The 15,561-nt window shown below is 45.9% G+C and overlaps 1 protein-coding gene across 2 annotated transcripts in view; it reads left to right on the forward strand.

Annotated features, from left to right (window-relative positions):
• Window positions 1–71: 71 nt before the first annotated feature.
• The window catches only part of C11H16orf70 (chromosome 11 C16orf70 homolog), a 34,798-nt gene continuing 19,308 nt past the window's right edge, over window positions 72–15,561 (forward strand). For both annotated transcript variants that reach the window (XR_004753721.1, XM_035336380.1), the window contains exons 1-5: window positions 72–323; window positions 4,994–5,076; window positions 8,673–8,756; window positions 13,082–13,125; window positions 13,407–13,486. Coding sequence is in view for 1 of the 2 variants with exons in the window: in XM_035336380.1 (XP_035192271.1) it covers window positions 260–323; window positions 4,994–5,076; window positions 8,673–8,756; window positions 13,082–13,125; window positions 13,407–13,486 (355 nt within the window). In the remaining variant the exon portion in view is untranslated. The remainder of the gene's footprint in view (window positions 324–4,993; window positions 5,077–8,672; window positions 8,757–13,081; window positions 13,126–13,406; window positions 13,487–15,561) is intronic.

Consider the following 15,561-nt stretch of genomic DNA (forward strand, 5'->3'; position numbering starts at 1 on the left):
GTGCTGTGGGACCGGGCGGCCCCCCACAGCCCCGGGGGGCGTAGAGGAAGGGGGGGAGGTTGGTTTTTTTGGAGGGGTGGGGGCGGTTGCTATGGTGATAGCGCTGGGGCTGAGGGGGGCCGGGGGGCCCTGAGGGGGCCGGGGGGCCCTGAGGGCTCTGAGGGGGTTTCCAGCTTTCTCTCACTCGCCTTTTTCCCTTCCTCGTCTGCCCGCAGGGGTCCGGCGCCGCCGCTGCCCGTGAGCCGGGGCCTCCGCGCCAATGCTGGACCTGGAGGTGGTGCCCGAGCGCTCCCTGGGCAACGAGCAATGGGAGTTCACCCTCGGTAAGTGCCCCCCGGCCGCCTCAGGGGGCTTCACCCCCTCCTCGGCCCGTCCCCGGCTCAAACCAGCACCTCGCGTTTCTCTCTTGGATTTATTGACCCCCTGAGCTGCTGCGGGGCGCCTCCAGCTCCGCACGCCGCCCCCTGCTTTGTTTACCAGCTGCCAGGCTTTCCTCCAGCCCTTCGCCTTCTTTTGTCTTGCTCTCTCCTTCGACCAGGCTAACCCGGGCCCCGAAATGAAGGCAGGGACGTGCCGGCCGCGGGCTGAGTGCCGCCTGCCCGGTGATAGCAGCGCTGTGGGAATGCTCAGCCGAGGTGCTGTGCCTCTCCCCAGACCCTCAATGCGAGCTGGGTTTCACAATTTCTTTGTGTCGTTGCTGGGTTGCGACATCGGAGCAGGGGAGGCAAACTTCTGAGAGGCTTTCTCAGGGTTAGTGCTTAATAACAAGTGCTTTCCCTTCCAGCAGCTCTTATTTTTCATTTGGGAGGCTTTTACCCACTAGTCGATCCTCCCCGTGCTGCAGTGAGGAGGGAGAATTTCCCCCAGCCGATACAAATTTGGCTAGTGCTAGCCCGAGGCACTTAGGCACAGAGCTGGAGCGTCCTCAGGTGACTTGTGCCTTGAGGCGAACCGTGGTAGTCCCTGAAGTTCTCAGAAAACGCCGCAGCTGTTGTATTTTTCAATGGGTTGTTTGAGGTGCCAGCACGGGGCTCTTTTTGTCAGAGCTCTCCGCCTTTGTTGCTGGTGTTTGTTAGTGGTAAGAGTAGTTTGGCTGAGGTAAACAGGGCTCTGCGTGTCGGCCAGAACTTGAGTTACAACACTGCTCCTGCTGCTGTTGTCACCTGTGACAGCAAGGGGACAGGCTTAAAAGAAGGGCAGCATGCAGCTTCCATGAACTTCGGTTACACCAAGGGAGCGGTGCTGTGGTGTGGAGCTGCTGATGGGAAACCCATCGCACACAAAGGGCCGTTTGTGCTTCTGCAGGCTCAGAGTGCAGTGGTTAGGGAGTGTTAGAATGGCTTTGGGGGCTAATTATAGCAGTACCTCGGTCCCACCCTTCTGAAACCTCGCTGATCTCCTCGTACCACTGACGTGTTCCCGTGTTCTTGCCGCTCTGCATGACCTTCTGCGATCCCTTAGTGTCCATGTTACCTGAAAATAAATGTGATCTCAAATTATATTCCCTGGCAGTGCTCGTAAAGATACGCTGCTGACTCCTCCTCCCCAGTTCTCCTCGTGTTTGTTTTTTTAATAAGGTTGTTTTCATTTTCCCAAGCGCCCCCAAAGAAGCCCGTTAACACAATCCCATGGCTAAAATTACATGCTGTGTCTCCGTCTGTGTGTACACACGCATAGATGTGAGAGGGAGGAAACCCGTCTGTAATTCTTGGAGTAAACATAGCCACCACGTGATGCGTCTCATATATAATTAGCACGACCTGCTGGTGCGGAGCAGGAGGCTGACTAGGGATTGAGACACTTAACTTTGTCCTGCTCGAGCGCTCCTGTCCGAGAGCTGTCTCTGATACCTCTGGCCGGGCTGTGGGAGCGGTACCGAGGCTGGAAGCGTTTGTGTAAACGGGCTTCTTGCTGCCCGTGGTGCTCCTTCCACTCAGCGTTTGTTTAGAGCCGCTCGTGGCAGCCCTCCTGACCTGCCTCTGGCTCCCAGTCGTGTACCCACAGTGGAGATGACAGGGGAAATGCCAGGAAAATTTTCTACGTGAGTTTTTGGATGCTGTTTCTGGCTCCAGCGTTGACTCACTGTGTGAGCAGAGCGCTAAAAAATCTGAGCGAGGCTGAGTTTTGTGTTCAGTTGGGTACCTGGGTCGCTGCTCCTCTCAGGCCACATTCCTGCCTTTTTAAAAGAGAACAATTAAATACTGATTTTGCAGTGCCTGTAGCTGTGTTATTAGCATTAGACACGTATAATTTCTCAGGCACACTTCTATTTCTCTTGCTTTTTAGACTTTCTTTGCCTACCAAGATTCACTTCCCTTTGTTTGGGCATTACGACTAGCTGACTCTTGCATTTTCTGCTCATCTTTTTACCATCTGCATTCGCTCCTTCTCTCCCTGCCCCTTGAAGCCCCAGAGTCAGAGGGCTGCCCACCTTCAAGCCGTGCTGTTGGCCAGCGGTGTGCCTGCGAGGAGTATCTTGTGTCCCCCCCAGTGTTTAGAGAAGGGGAAAGTCTGTGCCAGGAGTCCTAGCGCCGAGCTTTGTGTGCTGTATTTGCCGTGGCTCGCTTTGGTCACCCGTCTGATGCGCTGGAAGCCCTGCGAGCTTCCCAGTTCCACGCTGGTGAGCGGGGGAAAAAGAATTCTTTGTTTTCCTCTTTGACTGCAACGGCTGCAGGCTGGGGAGGAAAAGGGGTGTTTGCGTGTCTGTGTGCGAGAAGGGTGGAGAAAACCAGCCCAGTTTCTTCACTCCCTCCTCGCCTCTCTGCTAAGGGAGGCGAAGGGAGGGTACCGGCTCCTCCGTGTGCAGTTCAGGTTCTGGGACTGCTCCCAGAGAACTTCAATTCCTGTTTGTAGCCTTGCTGAGCAGTTGCATGGCAAAACCCGCTTGCTTCCCAGTCAGCGAAAACCGCCTGAAATCAGCCCTTGTCCAATTGCTTCCAGCATGAGAAAGCTGTGAGTAAGAGTCACATGAGCTATCTGTTTGCACACTCACGGCCCCGGGATTGCATCAGTTTACACCGGGCTCCAAACCCCACTCCAGTTTGTGTTCACTTCTTCTCCCGGCGTGTTTTAATGACACCTTACCAACCGCTGGCACTCGCCATCAGCATCCAGGTTCCTTCAGCTTGCTCGCCGGCTTTGCTGAGCCTCGGGCATTCCTTCCTCAGGAGGTTTAATGGTCATGCCCCTGTACGTCTCCCAGAATCCCGGACTTTGGAAATGGGCTTTATGCTTTTTGGGGGATCATAGCTTCTGGGTTCAGAGATGCGTGACTCTTGCAGCAGCTTCTTTGATCTTAGCTTCTTGCTGTTCCTTAGGTTTCTGTTCCGTTTTGAAAATACTATCCAATACATAACTGTCTTCTCCAAACACACTCCGGGATTCAGCTGCCTAGACTACAAGGCAACTGCTATTTCCTGGATAATAGGAAACAGTGCTGCTTTGTCGTGTCCCTCTCTGCGTTTAAATTTTGTTGCTGTTATTAAAATAATCAGTATTCTTCCTGAATTTGTCATTTTCTGGTGTAAAACTTCCAGTCACAAAATTGCCTTTCACGTTAGCCCACGCTCTGGGAAACAACTTTACCGAAACCAGTTCTATGTGGTATTTACAAAGCAAAGCATGGTAGTTCTCATCTAGAAAACTCTGTTTTGCCAAAATTAGATTTTGTAATAGCAGAAAAGCTGCAGTGTAGAAGCAAGAGGCATGTAACGTGGTGCTCTGTAGGAAACAAATTGTTCTGGTCTTAGGCTGGTGTTGCATTAAAGCAGTACCAGTGGTGAGCTAGGGGTGTGTGATTTGTATTTGAAGAGGGTTTTTTTTGGTAGATAATGGCTAACAGGTACTTCGTAACACCGTGCACGGGCTGCTTGAAGGATGTAGCTGGTATCTCTAAATCGAAATACCCGAGCTGCTACCTAAATAAAAGTGCAGGTCTGGTGGTCAATTTTCCTATTCGAGTCAATTTTCTTAAAGCTTAAGAACCAGAAGTAGAGAAGAAAGGGGCAAGGAGTGTGAATAAAGTGTCAGATAACGAAATCACAATTGACTTGCAGCAATTAGGAAGGAATAAAACCTCAAAATGATGAGCTCATGCTCAAACGTGGCATTTTTAACGAGAATCCCGGGACCCGCTGGCATTCCGTTTGGAAGGACAGCCAAGGGTTGGAGCGCGGTGCAGGGGGAGGTGGCACCGTGCGGAGCCACCGCGCCTGCTGCAGGTTCAGCTGTCCTGCTGCACTTCCAAAATTTATTGCTGTAGGGAGAGACACTGTAAAAATAGCCCTGGGGATGGTGTCGGTGTGAATGGTAACGTTGGTTACTGCGGCTGAACCAGGTCTAGTGTGTTTAACTTACTTTTCTTTGTCAAATCTGCTGCCTGCTTTGTTAGGAAATGGTGCGTGTTGAAGGAACTGTAAACCGAGGAGATGAAGTCCCTTCCTCGGGACTCCTCTGGCTGCGCCAGCAGCTGTGAATATTGCAGTGCTTTCTTCTTCCAGGGTTCAATTTTCTTTCAGTGTTTTCAGACTTCCTCATGCAGCTACTTGGTAGCTTATCAAACTGACTGAAGGATGTGTGCTAAAATGCAGCCAGGAGCCTGCAGGCTGCTCCCAAGAACACCCATCAGCTCTCGTGGAGCTCAGTCCAGGCTGTTGTGTCACTCACTGGATTGTCAAAGCAGAGAATTTTGCATGTGGTTTGTAGAAAGATGCGTGCTCTCGTCCGCCTAACCTTTGCTGTTTAATTTTGTGGCTGGAGGTAGTCTTCTTTTTTCGTGCCTGACAAGCTGGTGGGTAAATAATGACTTTTCTGTTCCAGAAAACAGGTTTGTGCCAATACCATGAGTCAGGTAGGCTTGTTTGTTGATTGCATACCTGGATGTTGTAATGTACTGTTTGCTGATGATGACTTTTTATCTCATCTGCAACCTTTCTGTCCAAAAATGCTGTTACCCTGTCTCTGAGCTGGAGAAATCCTCTGTTTTTACCTACAGGAATGCCCTTGGCTCAGGCTGTAGCAATTCTTCAGAAACACTGTCGCATTATCAAGAATGTCCAGGTTCTCTACAGTGAGCAGGTGAGTAGTGAGTGGGCTGCCCACATCTCTTACCTCTTGTGCCCCTGAATTAGGGCGTAACGGGGTGTACTGATACCGTGTCACATCAGTGGGCATATTCCACGCATTGCTGAACCGTTCAATCTTGTAACGGTTTCACATCAAGCTTAATCTCAGCGCAGTGCCAAGATTTAACAGATACCACTTTTGTAGATGTGGTGATGGAGCAGTATGGGTTTTACTTCATAAAAGGAAATGTTCTTCTGGATAATCCTTGTCTTCCCTGCCCCTCACCCCCCCCCCCCCCCCATCATCGTCTAGTGTGTTAGCACTTAAAAGCAGCCAACCACTCATTACTTTTCACTCTCATGTTTGGTTTGGGGGTGATGAAGCCCCTGGAAATGCCTCCGTGCTTCTCTGGATCTGCAGTTCTGCCTGCAGAAAGGGAATGTGGTCACTTAAACCAGCTAGATGTTTTAATTGATGTTCATAATTAAACAGTCATTAGTTCTTAATATGCTTGACTTCCATCAAAAAGGGGGCTGGAGGTGAAACCGTTCTGCTAGACAAAAAAAAATGTCTTCTATGCCCACCTTTGCTTTGAAGGAAGTGTAAGAGGAGAGGAGATGGGGGCTGCGGAGGTCTGTGGCTCTCCAGATGTGCGTTGTGTGAAACGCACGTTAATCAGGAGATTTTATGCCTGTGCTGTAGATCTATGCGTCAGGGAGAAGGCAAAGGCTGCCAACAGCTCATTTTGTATCAGGAGTACTGATTGAGGCTTCATGCATTTGCAGCGAGCACTGAATGACTAAGGAGCAAGCTCAGCTCTGGTGGTTTGCTGCTGGATACATATCTGATGTAATTAGATGAGTTATCCTGTTTTGTTTCAGATTATGTAGATTTCTGGCTTTCATGCTGACAGAATATTTACTTTGCACGTTGAAAACTTAGCTCCTTGTGTCTAAGGCATGGGGGCATCCATTTGGCAGCGAATGCCTTCCTTGTTTTTTTTGTATGCTGTAAAGGTTTTTTAGTTTTTCTTCCTACAGTGCATTCCAGAATTATTTTGAGGTTTGTTTAGCTAAATGAAGAGATTCCCTTTCCTCTCAGTTTTGTAGAATCAGATCAGCCCTGTGCTAGAAAGCGTGGTGGGCTTGCATGTCTCATAGGACTTGTATGTCTAAAAGCTGTGTTGTGTTTGACCACGTGTATGGAATTTTCACTGTATCTGCAGGGGTTTTTATAGGTTTTGCTCCCCAAACTGTAATCATTTTTAAATATCCATATTTTTTTTTTGAGTCAGTGCCTGGTATTGGTGCAGGTTTTTCCACCTGCCAGTCTAAGCATGCAGCTGAGTGGCCATCCCCTTGCCCTTGTGCGGGGACATCATGCACTTCTGCACCTGGACACCAAGACCTGCTGGGGCAGTGCTTAGGAGGTTCAGAGCTTTAAACAAACTTTACCTAGCACAGATTTTATCTGCCTAAGCTATACCCGAACAGCCTTCATCTCTTTCTTCTCTGAAATAATGTCTTTGAGCGCAGTGATCAAATGTTACTTCAAGTTGTGGCATCTAATTTCTGCTCCTGGAACTCCAGCAGCAAGAATTTCCTTTCAAAAATTTATATGACAATTAAATGCAATTAGATCTGCCCACAGCTCTCCTTTTAACTTGACACAAATGGGATGCCCAAACGGTGCCAAAAACATCTCAATGAACACTTTTCTGTGATTAAAGAATTTTAACTCCTTTTTGGTCGGGTTAAGTGGGGTGCTTACCTGCCTTTTCCCCCATCTCTCCCTCTGGGGTTGTCAGAGGGGTTGTGTAGTGACGAGGGTTTTTCCTGCAGCTTTTTGTGTGTTAGGAGTGTGACTGCACATTTGAACTGCTTCCTCTAGAAAGGCCTTTCCCATTGCTTCCTGACATCTCCCTCTGTACCTGAGGATCTGTTTTGCACATCAAAAGTCACATGAACTAAATTTGTACCCTTGAAACTTCTTTTTTGTTAAGAAAGAAAATATGCCAGTGTAGAATAGAAGCTATTGTCTAAAACAATTACCGAGCTTTTCCTCAGATGTATTTTTTTCTCATCCACTCAAAAGTACTTGTAATGCCCTTATTAGTTTTGGAATAAGCTTATAAAATTGTGCTTAGGAACCAGTGAGATACGCAGAGCACATCCAATATCAGAAAAGCCATGTTGGTTTATTTTAAATGTAATCCTGCACTTGTTTTGTTTGTTGCTATATCTGTAGCCTTTCTAAATTAGTTTTATGAGGGATTTTAAAAAAAAAAGATCAGGATCAACATTAAACCTCCTTTCTCAGGCTCATGGCTGTATGAAGCCATGCTGCTTCAATTCTAGGCTGTGTCATAAACAGGTTGGTGAGCAGTAGTGAAGTATCGGCACCACTGTGCAAGGCAACTTGAAGCTGCTTCAGGGAAAGCTGCTGGAGTGACCAAGCAGAATGGGAGATCTGCACCGCGTGAGATTGGAAGCTCTCTGGCTCCTTTGGACCTAGGAACATGACATCTAGGATCTGGTTACTTAAATAGATGGCTTGGGAAGGGATGGGAGGGGCACGTGAGAATGTACGAAAAGTATCCAGGCTAGGTGACAGTGCTGACATGAGCGAAGAGAAAATTTGGGATGAAAATTAGAATTCCGGTAGTCAAAACACAGACCTCCTCCCAGAAGAGCAAGGGAGTAGCAGCTTTAAGGTAGCGTATGTTTAATTCATAAAAAGGGCTGTGCCATGTGGCTGCTCACACTAGAAGCCTGAAAGTGTCCCAGATGTCCTGTTCCAGTTTGGTCTTCTGCTAAATAATCGCTTGGTTCTGGGGCAGGAGTGCTGTCACCTGCCTGTTGTTCAGCCTCTTTCCTCCTCCTCGGAGAAGTTGCGGAGGGCAGAGCTTTCTGAAGAAGATGTTTTAGATGGTAAATGATCAGATAACTAACGTAGGACCAACTGACTCAGTGTGCATGAGTAGGACCAGCCCAGGAGCGAGCAGCTTCCAGAGCTTCGCAGCAGACGGAGGTGGCACAGAGCCTATCCAGACACCATGAAGCCAGTGGAATGTCTCCTATTGACTCCGGCAGACTACAAATTAAGCCTTGAGTTATTATGATTCACAGTAACTAAGGAAACCAAAATTCACAACATGAGAACCTGAAGCCTTCCTTTTCAGGCCTGAAAAAGACTGTGACACTCCTGGTTTTTGAAGTGGAGAGCCCTCTCACCTTCGTTCTGCTGAGTGTTGTCATGGTTCTGATGCGAGGCTTTGTGAGACAGGCTGAGATTTTGTGTGCCAGGGCTGCAGCAGCCTGTCCCTGCGTGATGGCTCTGTGTGATGCCAAACTTGGAATGTTAACTTCCAAGTTTTTCTTTTTCCCTAACTTAAAGTATTGGGCAGCTGCCCTGTTGGGAGCTCTTGCAAGGTGCAGATTCTATTTCTTGTTGTAAGACAACTGAAGGGATTGAGAGGCTTGGCCAAATGTATTTGTTATGCTTATTGAACAGACAATTGTTTTCTGAGGCAGTTTATGCAATGATATGTATCTCAATGAAGAAGCCTTAAAATGCAAAACCTAAGTGTTTTTTTGTTTGTTTTACAGTCACCTCTTAGCCATGACCTCATCCTTAACCTGACTCAGGATGGAATCAAACTGCTGTTTGATGCTTTCAATCAGAGACTTAAGGTAATGAAACATCCTTCCTGTAAAGAAAGCAGTGCAGAACAAAACCCTAGGATATATTGATATTTAAAGTAGTGTAAATAAGTATGTGGCCCTTTTACACCTTTAATGTGGCATATTTAATGCTATAGCATGATAACAAACTGCATTTTTTGGTTTGTGGGTTGAATCTTGGTTTATAGGATTAAGGAAACTTCCAGTTCTACTGGGGGCAGTAAGAAGACAACAGCCCAGCGTGATCTCTCTTGTTCATCGGGTCTCAAGTTGCAGCAAAAGCAAGTAAAGGCCATTACTATAGCTAAGCCTGTGATTTGAAATCAGATCACTAGTTAATGCAAAGAGAGAGTCTGTTTTTTTTCTAAGTTGTTCCTTTATTTGTGCTGCCATTTTGTTTTTCAGAGTAAACTTCTTCTCATTATTAGCTTTCAGTTGTTACATGCACAGAACGATTGTGTGGCTGTGAGTGCCTCATTTCTCTCAGCAGGCCAAATTCTGGCCTGTTGTGAGCAGCCTCCTGTACTGGCTTCAGTTTGCTCTCGATTATTTTTTTTTATCTCTGCGATCAGAGTCCTCAGCCCAGCAATTCTGCACTGGTGCTTTTACGTGGCTGGGTGGTGCTGTGCCCCTCTAGGATGCTCTGTGTAGTTAAGATGCAAAACAAAGGGCAGGCTGGTTGCTAACTTGCCATGGCATTTATATTCTCCAAAAATCTGTTTTGAAAATGATGTAAAATGAGTTGCTGTGAGCCTTCAGAGCCTAAATCAGTATGAAATTTTAAAAAGCTTTCCAAACTGCAGCCTTTAAAAAGTGACTTCTTAGCGTGATGGTCAAAAATTCGGACTTCTGGCAAACGCCCAGCTGCATTGAGCAGGGTTCCCACGTGGTGTGCATAACCTGCTCCGTGCCCAGGGACAGATGGGGATAATTGTGTGAGAGTGCAGTGCTCTGGCTGCCAAGCTATTTGACGTTTGAAAGCAGAAATGTACTGTTAAATGTACAGCTAAAAAAATCAACGCTTACCCTTTAGGAATATGGTGCTCGCATCCATACTGCCCAGCTTTGGAACAACGTTAGGTGGAGCCCTGTTTCCTTTCCTCACACCTCCAGTAAAACCAGCAGCAGAATGTCGCTCTCCAAAATGTCAGTCTGGTACTTCTTCATCGCAAAAAGCTCTGTTGGGATGTAGCAGTGTGCCAGATTGCAGTTTGTATTTGTCTTACGGAAGATTGTTTGTAAATTCATTCCTGTAATAGCATGATTTTCATTTTTGTTGGAAGTTGGAACTTCCAGTTACTCAGATTGCTTATTGAATTCACAGTTTCTAAGATAACATCTTGCAGATTCTTTGTCAGATGGATCTTTATCAGTGTAAGCTATACTTGTAGGAAATCTTTCCACAATAATGAGGAGTCTGAACTCAAAACTGATGTGACTTAAAGTGCATAGCTTGCTCCCTTCCATTTATGTGAACATCACTAGCCTGTGATGTTTTCAGATAAAGCTAGTGTATGCCATGGCTCTTCATTGCCAAGAGATTGAGGAGCTGGCTTTGTCACTTCAGCACCCAGGGTTCTAGGAAACATGCAAGAGGTTTTTGTTTTGTCTTTCTCCCCATCACGTAGTTGTTTAGTGGTCAGCTCTATCTGTCTTTTTTGGGTTTCGCTATGGGGAGTAACGCTGTGTGAGTGCTTACGGGGCTATGAACGCGGCTTATGAAACTGGCCTGGAAGCTTTGTAGAAGAAATGCTGTGGGATCACCTCGGAAGTGAGCTTGTTTGAGAGTGGTGTAGGTGTAGAATAAGTGCTGCCTATTTTTGAGACAGTAGACTGTTTTCAGTGTTGCTTGGCAGCAGCAAAACTGGAAAAATCAGGAGGCTTTTTTCTTGCTTTGCCCTGTGTGTTGTTTTGTTTTAAATACAGCCTTGCTGCTGGATTTGGTTGTGAGAGGTTGAAATAAGCTTCTAAAACTGAAAGCCTTGACAGATGCGAAGAATTTAGTGGTAAAGGAGCAAAGCCAGCGTTCCTCAAGTGCTCCCTCTCTTCCTTCAGGAGTGTTGGAAGGTCTGTGCATTGTCTGTGTTCACCTTCAGGAGCCAAAGCAATGAGGAGGTGTTACTACAGGAGTTGGGAGCTATCGTGAAAGAGTAAATCCTGGGCCAGGTTCTGAAGGCATTCTTCTGCTGTGAATGTCAACAGCATCTCCTGCACAGGCTCCTCTTCAGGGGGAGAAAAAGCTTGGTTATCCAGCGTTGTTCCTTTATTACTGGTTAGCAGACACCTGGATGTCTCTAGGAGTCTTACCAGAAATAATTCACAGGCAGCGAGTGTGACAATACACCAGCTTTGGCTCAGCTAAGACAACTGCCTTATGGTTGCGTAGAAGCCCTGTCACTGAACAGTCCTTGGTCTTCCCAATGTTTGTTCCTCTGCACACAGAAAGAATCACCTTAATCCTCCTGCCAGAACAGCTTCTGGAGCTTAAAAAGTAACTCTAGTGCTGTGGCCTGTCGCAGTGTTTCTTCAATCCTTGTGTCTTTCATGGCTTTTACGAGCTCTTTTGACTATATTTACATTTTGCTGAGTTCTGCTTGTTTCTTCTTTGGCGGTTAGCAAAAAGAAATGTTGACACGAATAGATCTTCTGTCTGAATTGGGGGAAGAGGCTGATGGCAAATTGGTGCCTGCTGGCTGCTGTCGGTGCCTTCCTCTCGAGGAGGACCTCGTCTGAGCAATGTACTAGTCTTAATCGACTGTTCTCTCGTTGCTTTTTGATTTGTGTTCCTCCGCGGTGGCGTGGTTCAGCTGAACTTCTGGGGAGTGCCCGGTGCCCTCCAATAGCTTCTGCAAAGCTAGATCTGTCTGTGGGGTGGTTTTCTCTACTTCCAGACGCGTTCTCAAGCGGCAGGGAGAAAAAAAATGAGTAAAATCTTGCCTATTTGTTCATAAAAGCAATCTGTTTTTAACAAACTGCTCAGTAAAGGACATCTGGACATGTCAAACTGCATTTGGCTTGAAGTACTGGATAACCACACTTTTCCAAGAAGCGTAATTCAAAGTATATTTATTAAGAAGAAAAATTAGTTTGCTCTTCTTTAGGCTGGCTTTGCCAGTGTTAATGTTACTCGCTCCGTGCTGTACTTGTTGCTTGTATCCTGAAACGTGTGGGCTTTCCAAGCAAGCTAGAAATGCTTCGGAGAACTCTTCCAACTTTTTGAGTGAACAGCATACCACTAAATGTGGATTTTTGTTACTTATTTTTATACAGTGGTTTAGGCATCGCGAATAGTATCTTTTTTTCCCCTGGGATTGTCGGGAGGGTATTTGCCAGGCATCTCCCAAAACCAAGACTTCCTTCCTAGCTGGTGATATTTTTAGCCCTGCTTGGTAGCAAGCTCCCTGGGGAATTCTGCTTTATGTCCAGCTGAAGAGCGCATCCTTCCAAAGTAATGAAAGTCTCTCTACCTTTTCTTTACAGCAATTATGATGTGCTCCACCTCTTCTCCTGTTCCTGCTGACACAGGAACACAGATGTAGGGTGGAAGGAGCTTGTGTTTGACGGTGATTACTCACTAAAAATCATCTGCTTAAAGCCCAGCCTAGCCTCAGGACTCAGTAACAGTCACATAAAAATCCCGTGAAATCAATCTCAGATGCAAGTTTGCACTAATGTGTTCAGCACAAAAGATCCATACCCACTATTGACATTCCTGGTACTGTCTCCAGGGGAGCACTCTGGCACATTCAATACAGTGTAAAATATTTAATAAAGATCAGAACTAGGTATTGGGGTTTTGGTTGCTTACGGACTGCTCTTTGGATGTTTTGTGATGTCTGGGGAGATTGCTGGGTCTCTTTTTGCCTAGTGTTGAAATGGAATGTGACCATTTGGCTTCGCTGGGTTCGTCTGAAGAAAAACAGTGGGAAAGTTGAAACAGTTGGTCGGCATAAGCACTTACTACCCGGTACACGCATTCTTTGGGGTAGTAAGAGCAACCCGAAGAATGACCTGCTGCTTGGTATTAATTAGAGGATCCCCCTAATTCACTCACCTTTGATCTTGCGTAAGAGAAATCTGTGCAGAAAGCAAGATGCTGCTATGCTAGCGAAAAGACTGCTTTCTGCAAATCAGTGCTGATCTGCACAGGGTCTGGATGGGCTGTACTGAGTCTGTCGTTGTTCTTCAGGACTTGTTTCAGATGTGTTGATAAATCAGCTTTTGGAGTCTTGTCTCTGCCAATGTGATTGATCCTAGCAGAGTTGTTAGCCAGTCTTGCCTATTTGCCCTGTTACAGTTTGCAAACACAGTAATGTTTCTGTTTCCTCTTTCAGGTGATTGAAGTTTATGACTTGACTAAGGTGAAGTTAAAATACTGGTAAGCGATTTAAAACTTCCCGTGATCTATTTTTAATTACAGTGACTAGTTTCCCTCCTTTTTTCATCCTAAATTTGTTTTTCAATAATTCTTGTTAGGAAAACGAAGTAACTGTCAAAATGTAGGTAACCGAATGCTGGGTTCAAGAAAGTTAAATTACCAGCTTGCTCTTCTCCTTCAGTCTTGGAGACTTCCTCCCAGTTAGTGGTATTGCCATTAGTAAACGCTTACAGCATCCATTTCATACTCTTAAGGCAGATTTGTTTTATTTTCTTTTTCAGTGGTGTCCATTTTAACTCTCAGGCAATTGCTCCAACCATAGAACAAATTGATCAGTCATTTGGAGCAACGCATCCAGGAGGTAAGCCAAAACATTTCTGAGAATGAGAAGTACACCTGCATCGACAGACCTCTTCCTATAAGGTCTTGCCTGTAAGTCTGCCTGGAGAAACGTGTGGAGACTTCAGTTGCCAAATGACTTGAAGCTGTGTTCCAGAGCAGTCACGTTCTTATCGCTGGGCTAGCGTATAAAATGAGTCACAATTCAACGTACAAGATATTTAAGTGGAATAGTGAGGCAGAGAGTCGTTGGCACGGAAGGCTGCTCTCAGGTACTGCTAATGATTTCTCTTGAACTGCCAGTACCAGAAAACTCAGAGCTGCAGCGCTGGTGTTTTTACACGTTCTTAAGTGTGGTCTGCTCTCAAGTGGCCTTAGGGATTTAGTATACCATGAGCGCACAGACACGTGAGCTGATCTCCATGCAGAGCTGGCCAGGACTGCTTGCTCAGGCTCTGTGCTCTGAGAACATGGTGATATTCCTTCTAGGCTGGGATCAAGTCTGAGCCTGTGTGTAGCTGTGTCTCCTTGCACCTCTTTCCTGTTACTGGGAGCACTGGAGAGGTTTGCAGCCAGCCTAGGTTCAGCGTGACCAGAACCAGGACAAGTTTGATTAACCTGACTTGAACCTACAGTGGCTCTTGTGGAGATGTTTGGCTTTTCACCACCTGCGTAGCAGGAAAAGTACTTTCTTTAAGCTCCCTGTTCACGTGTGAAAATTGTGTTTGTTTCAGGGCTTTGTTAGGTGATGAAAATAAACGGTGACACTCTGAAGAAGAGGATATTTGTAATTAAACTGCTCAGGATCCTTCAAGAAATGGAGTCAAACTGGCATAGCAAGAAAGATGAACTCCATATAGTTAAGATACCCTTTTTAGAGCATCTTTTCCTATTGTTAGCTGAACTGGGTCCATTTGCAGTAGCTGAGGTGACCCCAAATAGGCTGGCATTCCTTCTGATTGATGGCGGCTGCATAGCGAGTCTTCGTGCCTGTTCTCTATAGGCAGTTCTTGCACATCACAGAGCAAGGTTTAATAACTGTGGAGAGTCATGTGGCTCAAGTAATACCATTGCATAAAAGCTTGCTGAAGTCGTTGAATATCAGATTGAGATAAATGAAGTTTGGAAGATTGCAGGGCATAATACTCCAAGGACCGGAGTCAGCCTTTTTGAATTTCACTTCAGTTGTGATCTTAGCATTTCCTCTTGGGCAGGAACTCTGAGAACTACAGGCAGCTATTATAGGGGTAGTGCGTACGAGAACCTAGGTTGAGTTGAGGCAGGGTAAAAGCAGCTCCTTTTCTTTGTCAGAGAACAAATTAAAATTATAATCTGTCAATGATTTATTTGCATATATTTAGAGGAGAAAGCACTTGCAAAACTGTGATATTAAGAACCTGAAAAAAAGCTTACCCCAGCTGTAAGCATTGTTTATGATAGGAATAGTGTGTTTAATTACTGCATTAAAGTGGTATATAAACACTTAAAAACGTAGTTTGGCATCATGCGTCCTCCTGTAGAGTTTGTCAGATCTTGTACACCTGTCATATTCAATTAAGAGATCTCGCATTTGTACTTCATCAGCTGGTGCTCTTCGTCTGGCGGTACGTAGCTAGGAAAGCGTGTTTGAGCTGTTGGCCTCAAGTACCATTTCACTAGTGCAAAGGCTTATTCAGTGTCTCTGGAAATTCAGTGTTTTATGAACAACCTCCTTAGCTGGAGTAAGTGCTCTGTGGTAAGTAGTGTGGCAATGAACAGTGTTTGAATTGTATCATGTAGGATGAATTTTGGTAACTCTTTTCCTCTGTTTTCTAAAACACAAAAAAGGAAGCAAAACAAAAAAAAATAGTTTTCAGCATGTGGGGAGGATGATGATGGTGTTTGGATGCCCAAAAAAACCTTGAGTTGGCTTGGGGAGAAAGGTGGGAAGAGAAATTTACCCCCATCTTAATGTGACACGAATACAAAATGCCAGTCTTTATGGCATAGCCATCTCTCTCCTCTTCTTTGTACTGTTACTCCCCTCAAATGTGTTTGTCATCCCCCCCAAAAAACAATGCAGGCCCTTTAACTTTGAAAGTATTTCACTGTTTATCT

The sequence above is a fragment of the Oxyura jamaicensis genome, chromosome 11 (assembly GCF_011077185.1).
Source record: "Oxyura jamaicensis isolate SHBP4307 breed ruddy duck chromosome 11, BPBGC_Ojam_1.0, whole genome shotgun sequence".
NCBI lineage: Eukaryota > Metazoa > Chordata > Aves > Anseriformes > Anatidae > Oxyura > Oxyura jamaicensis.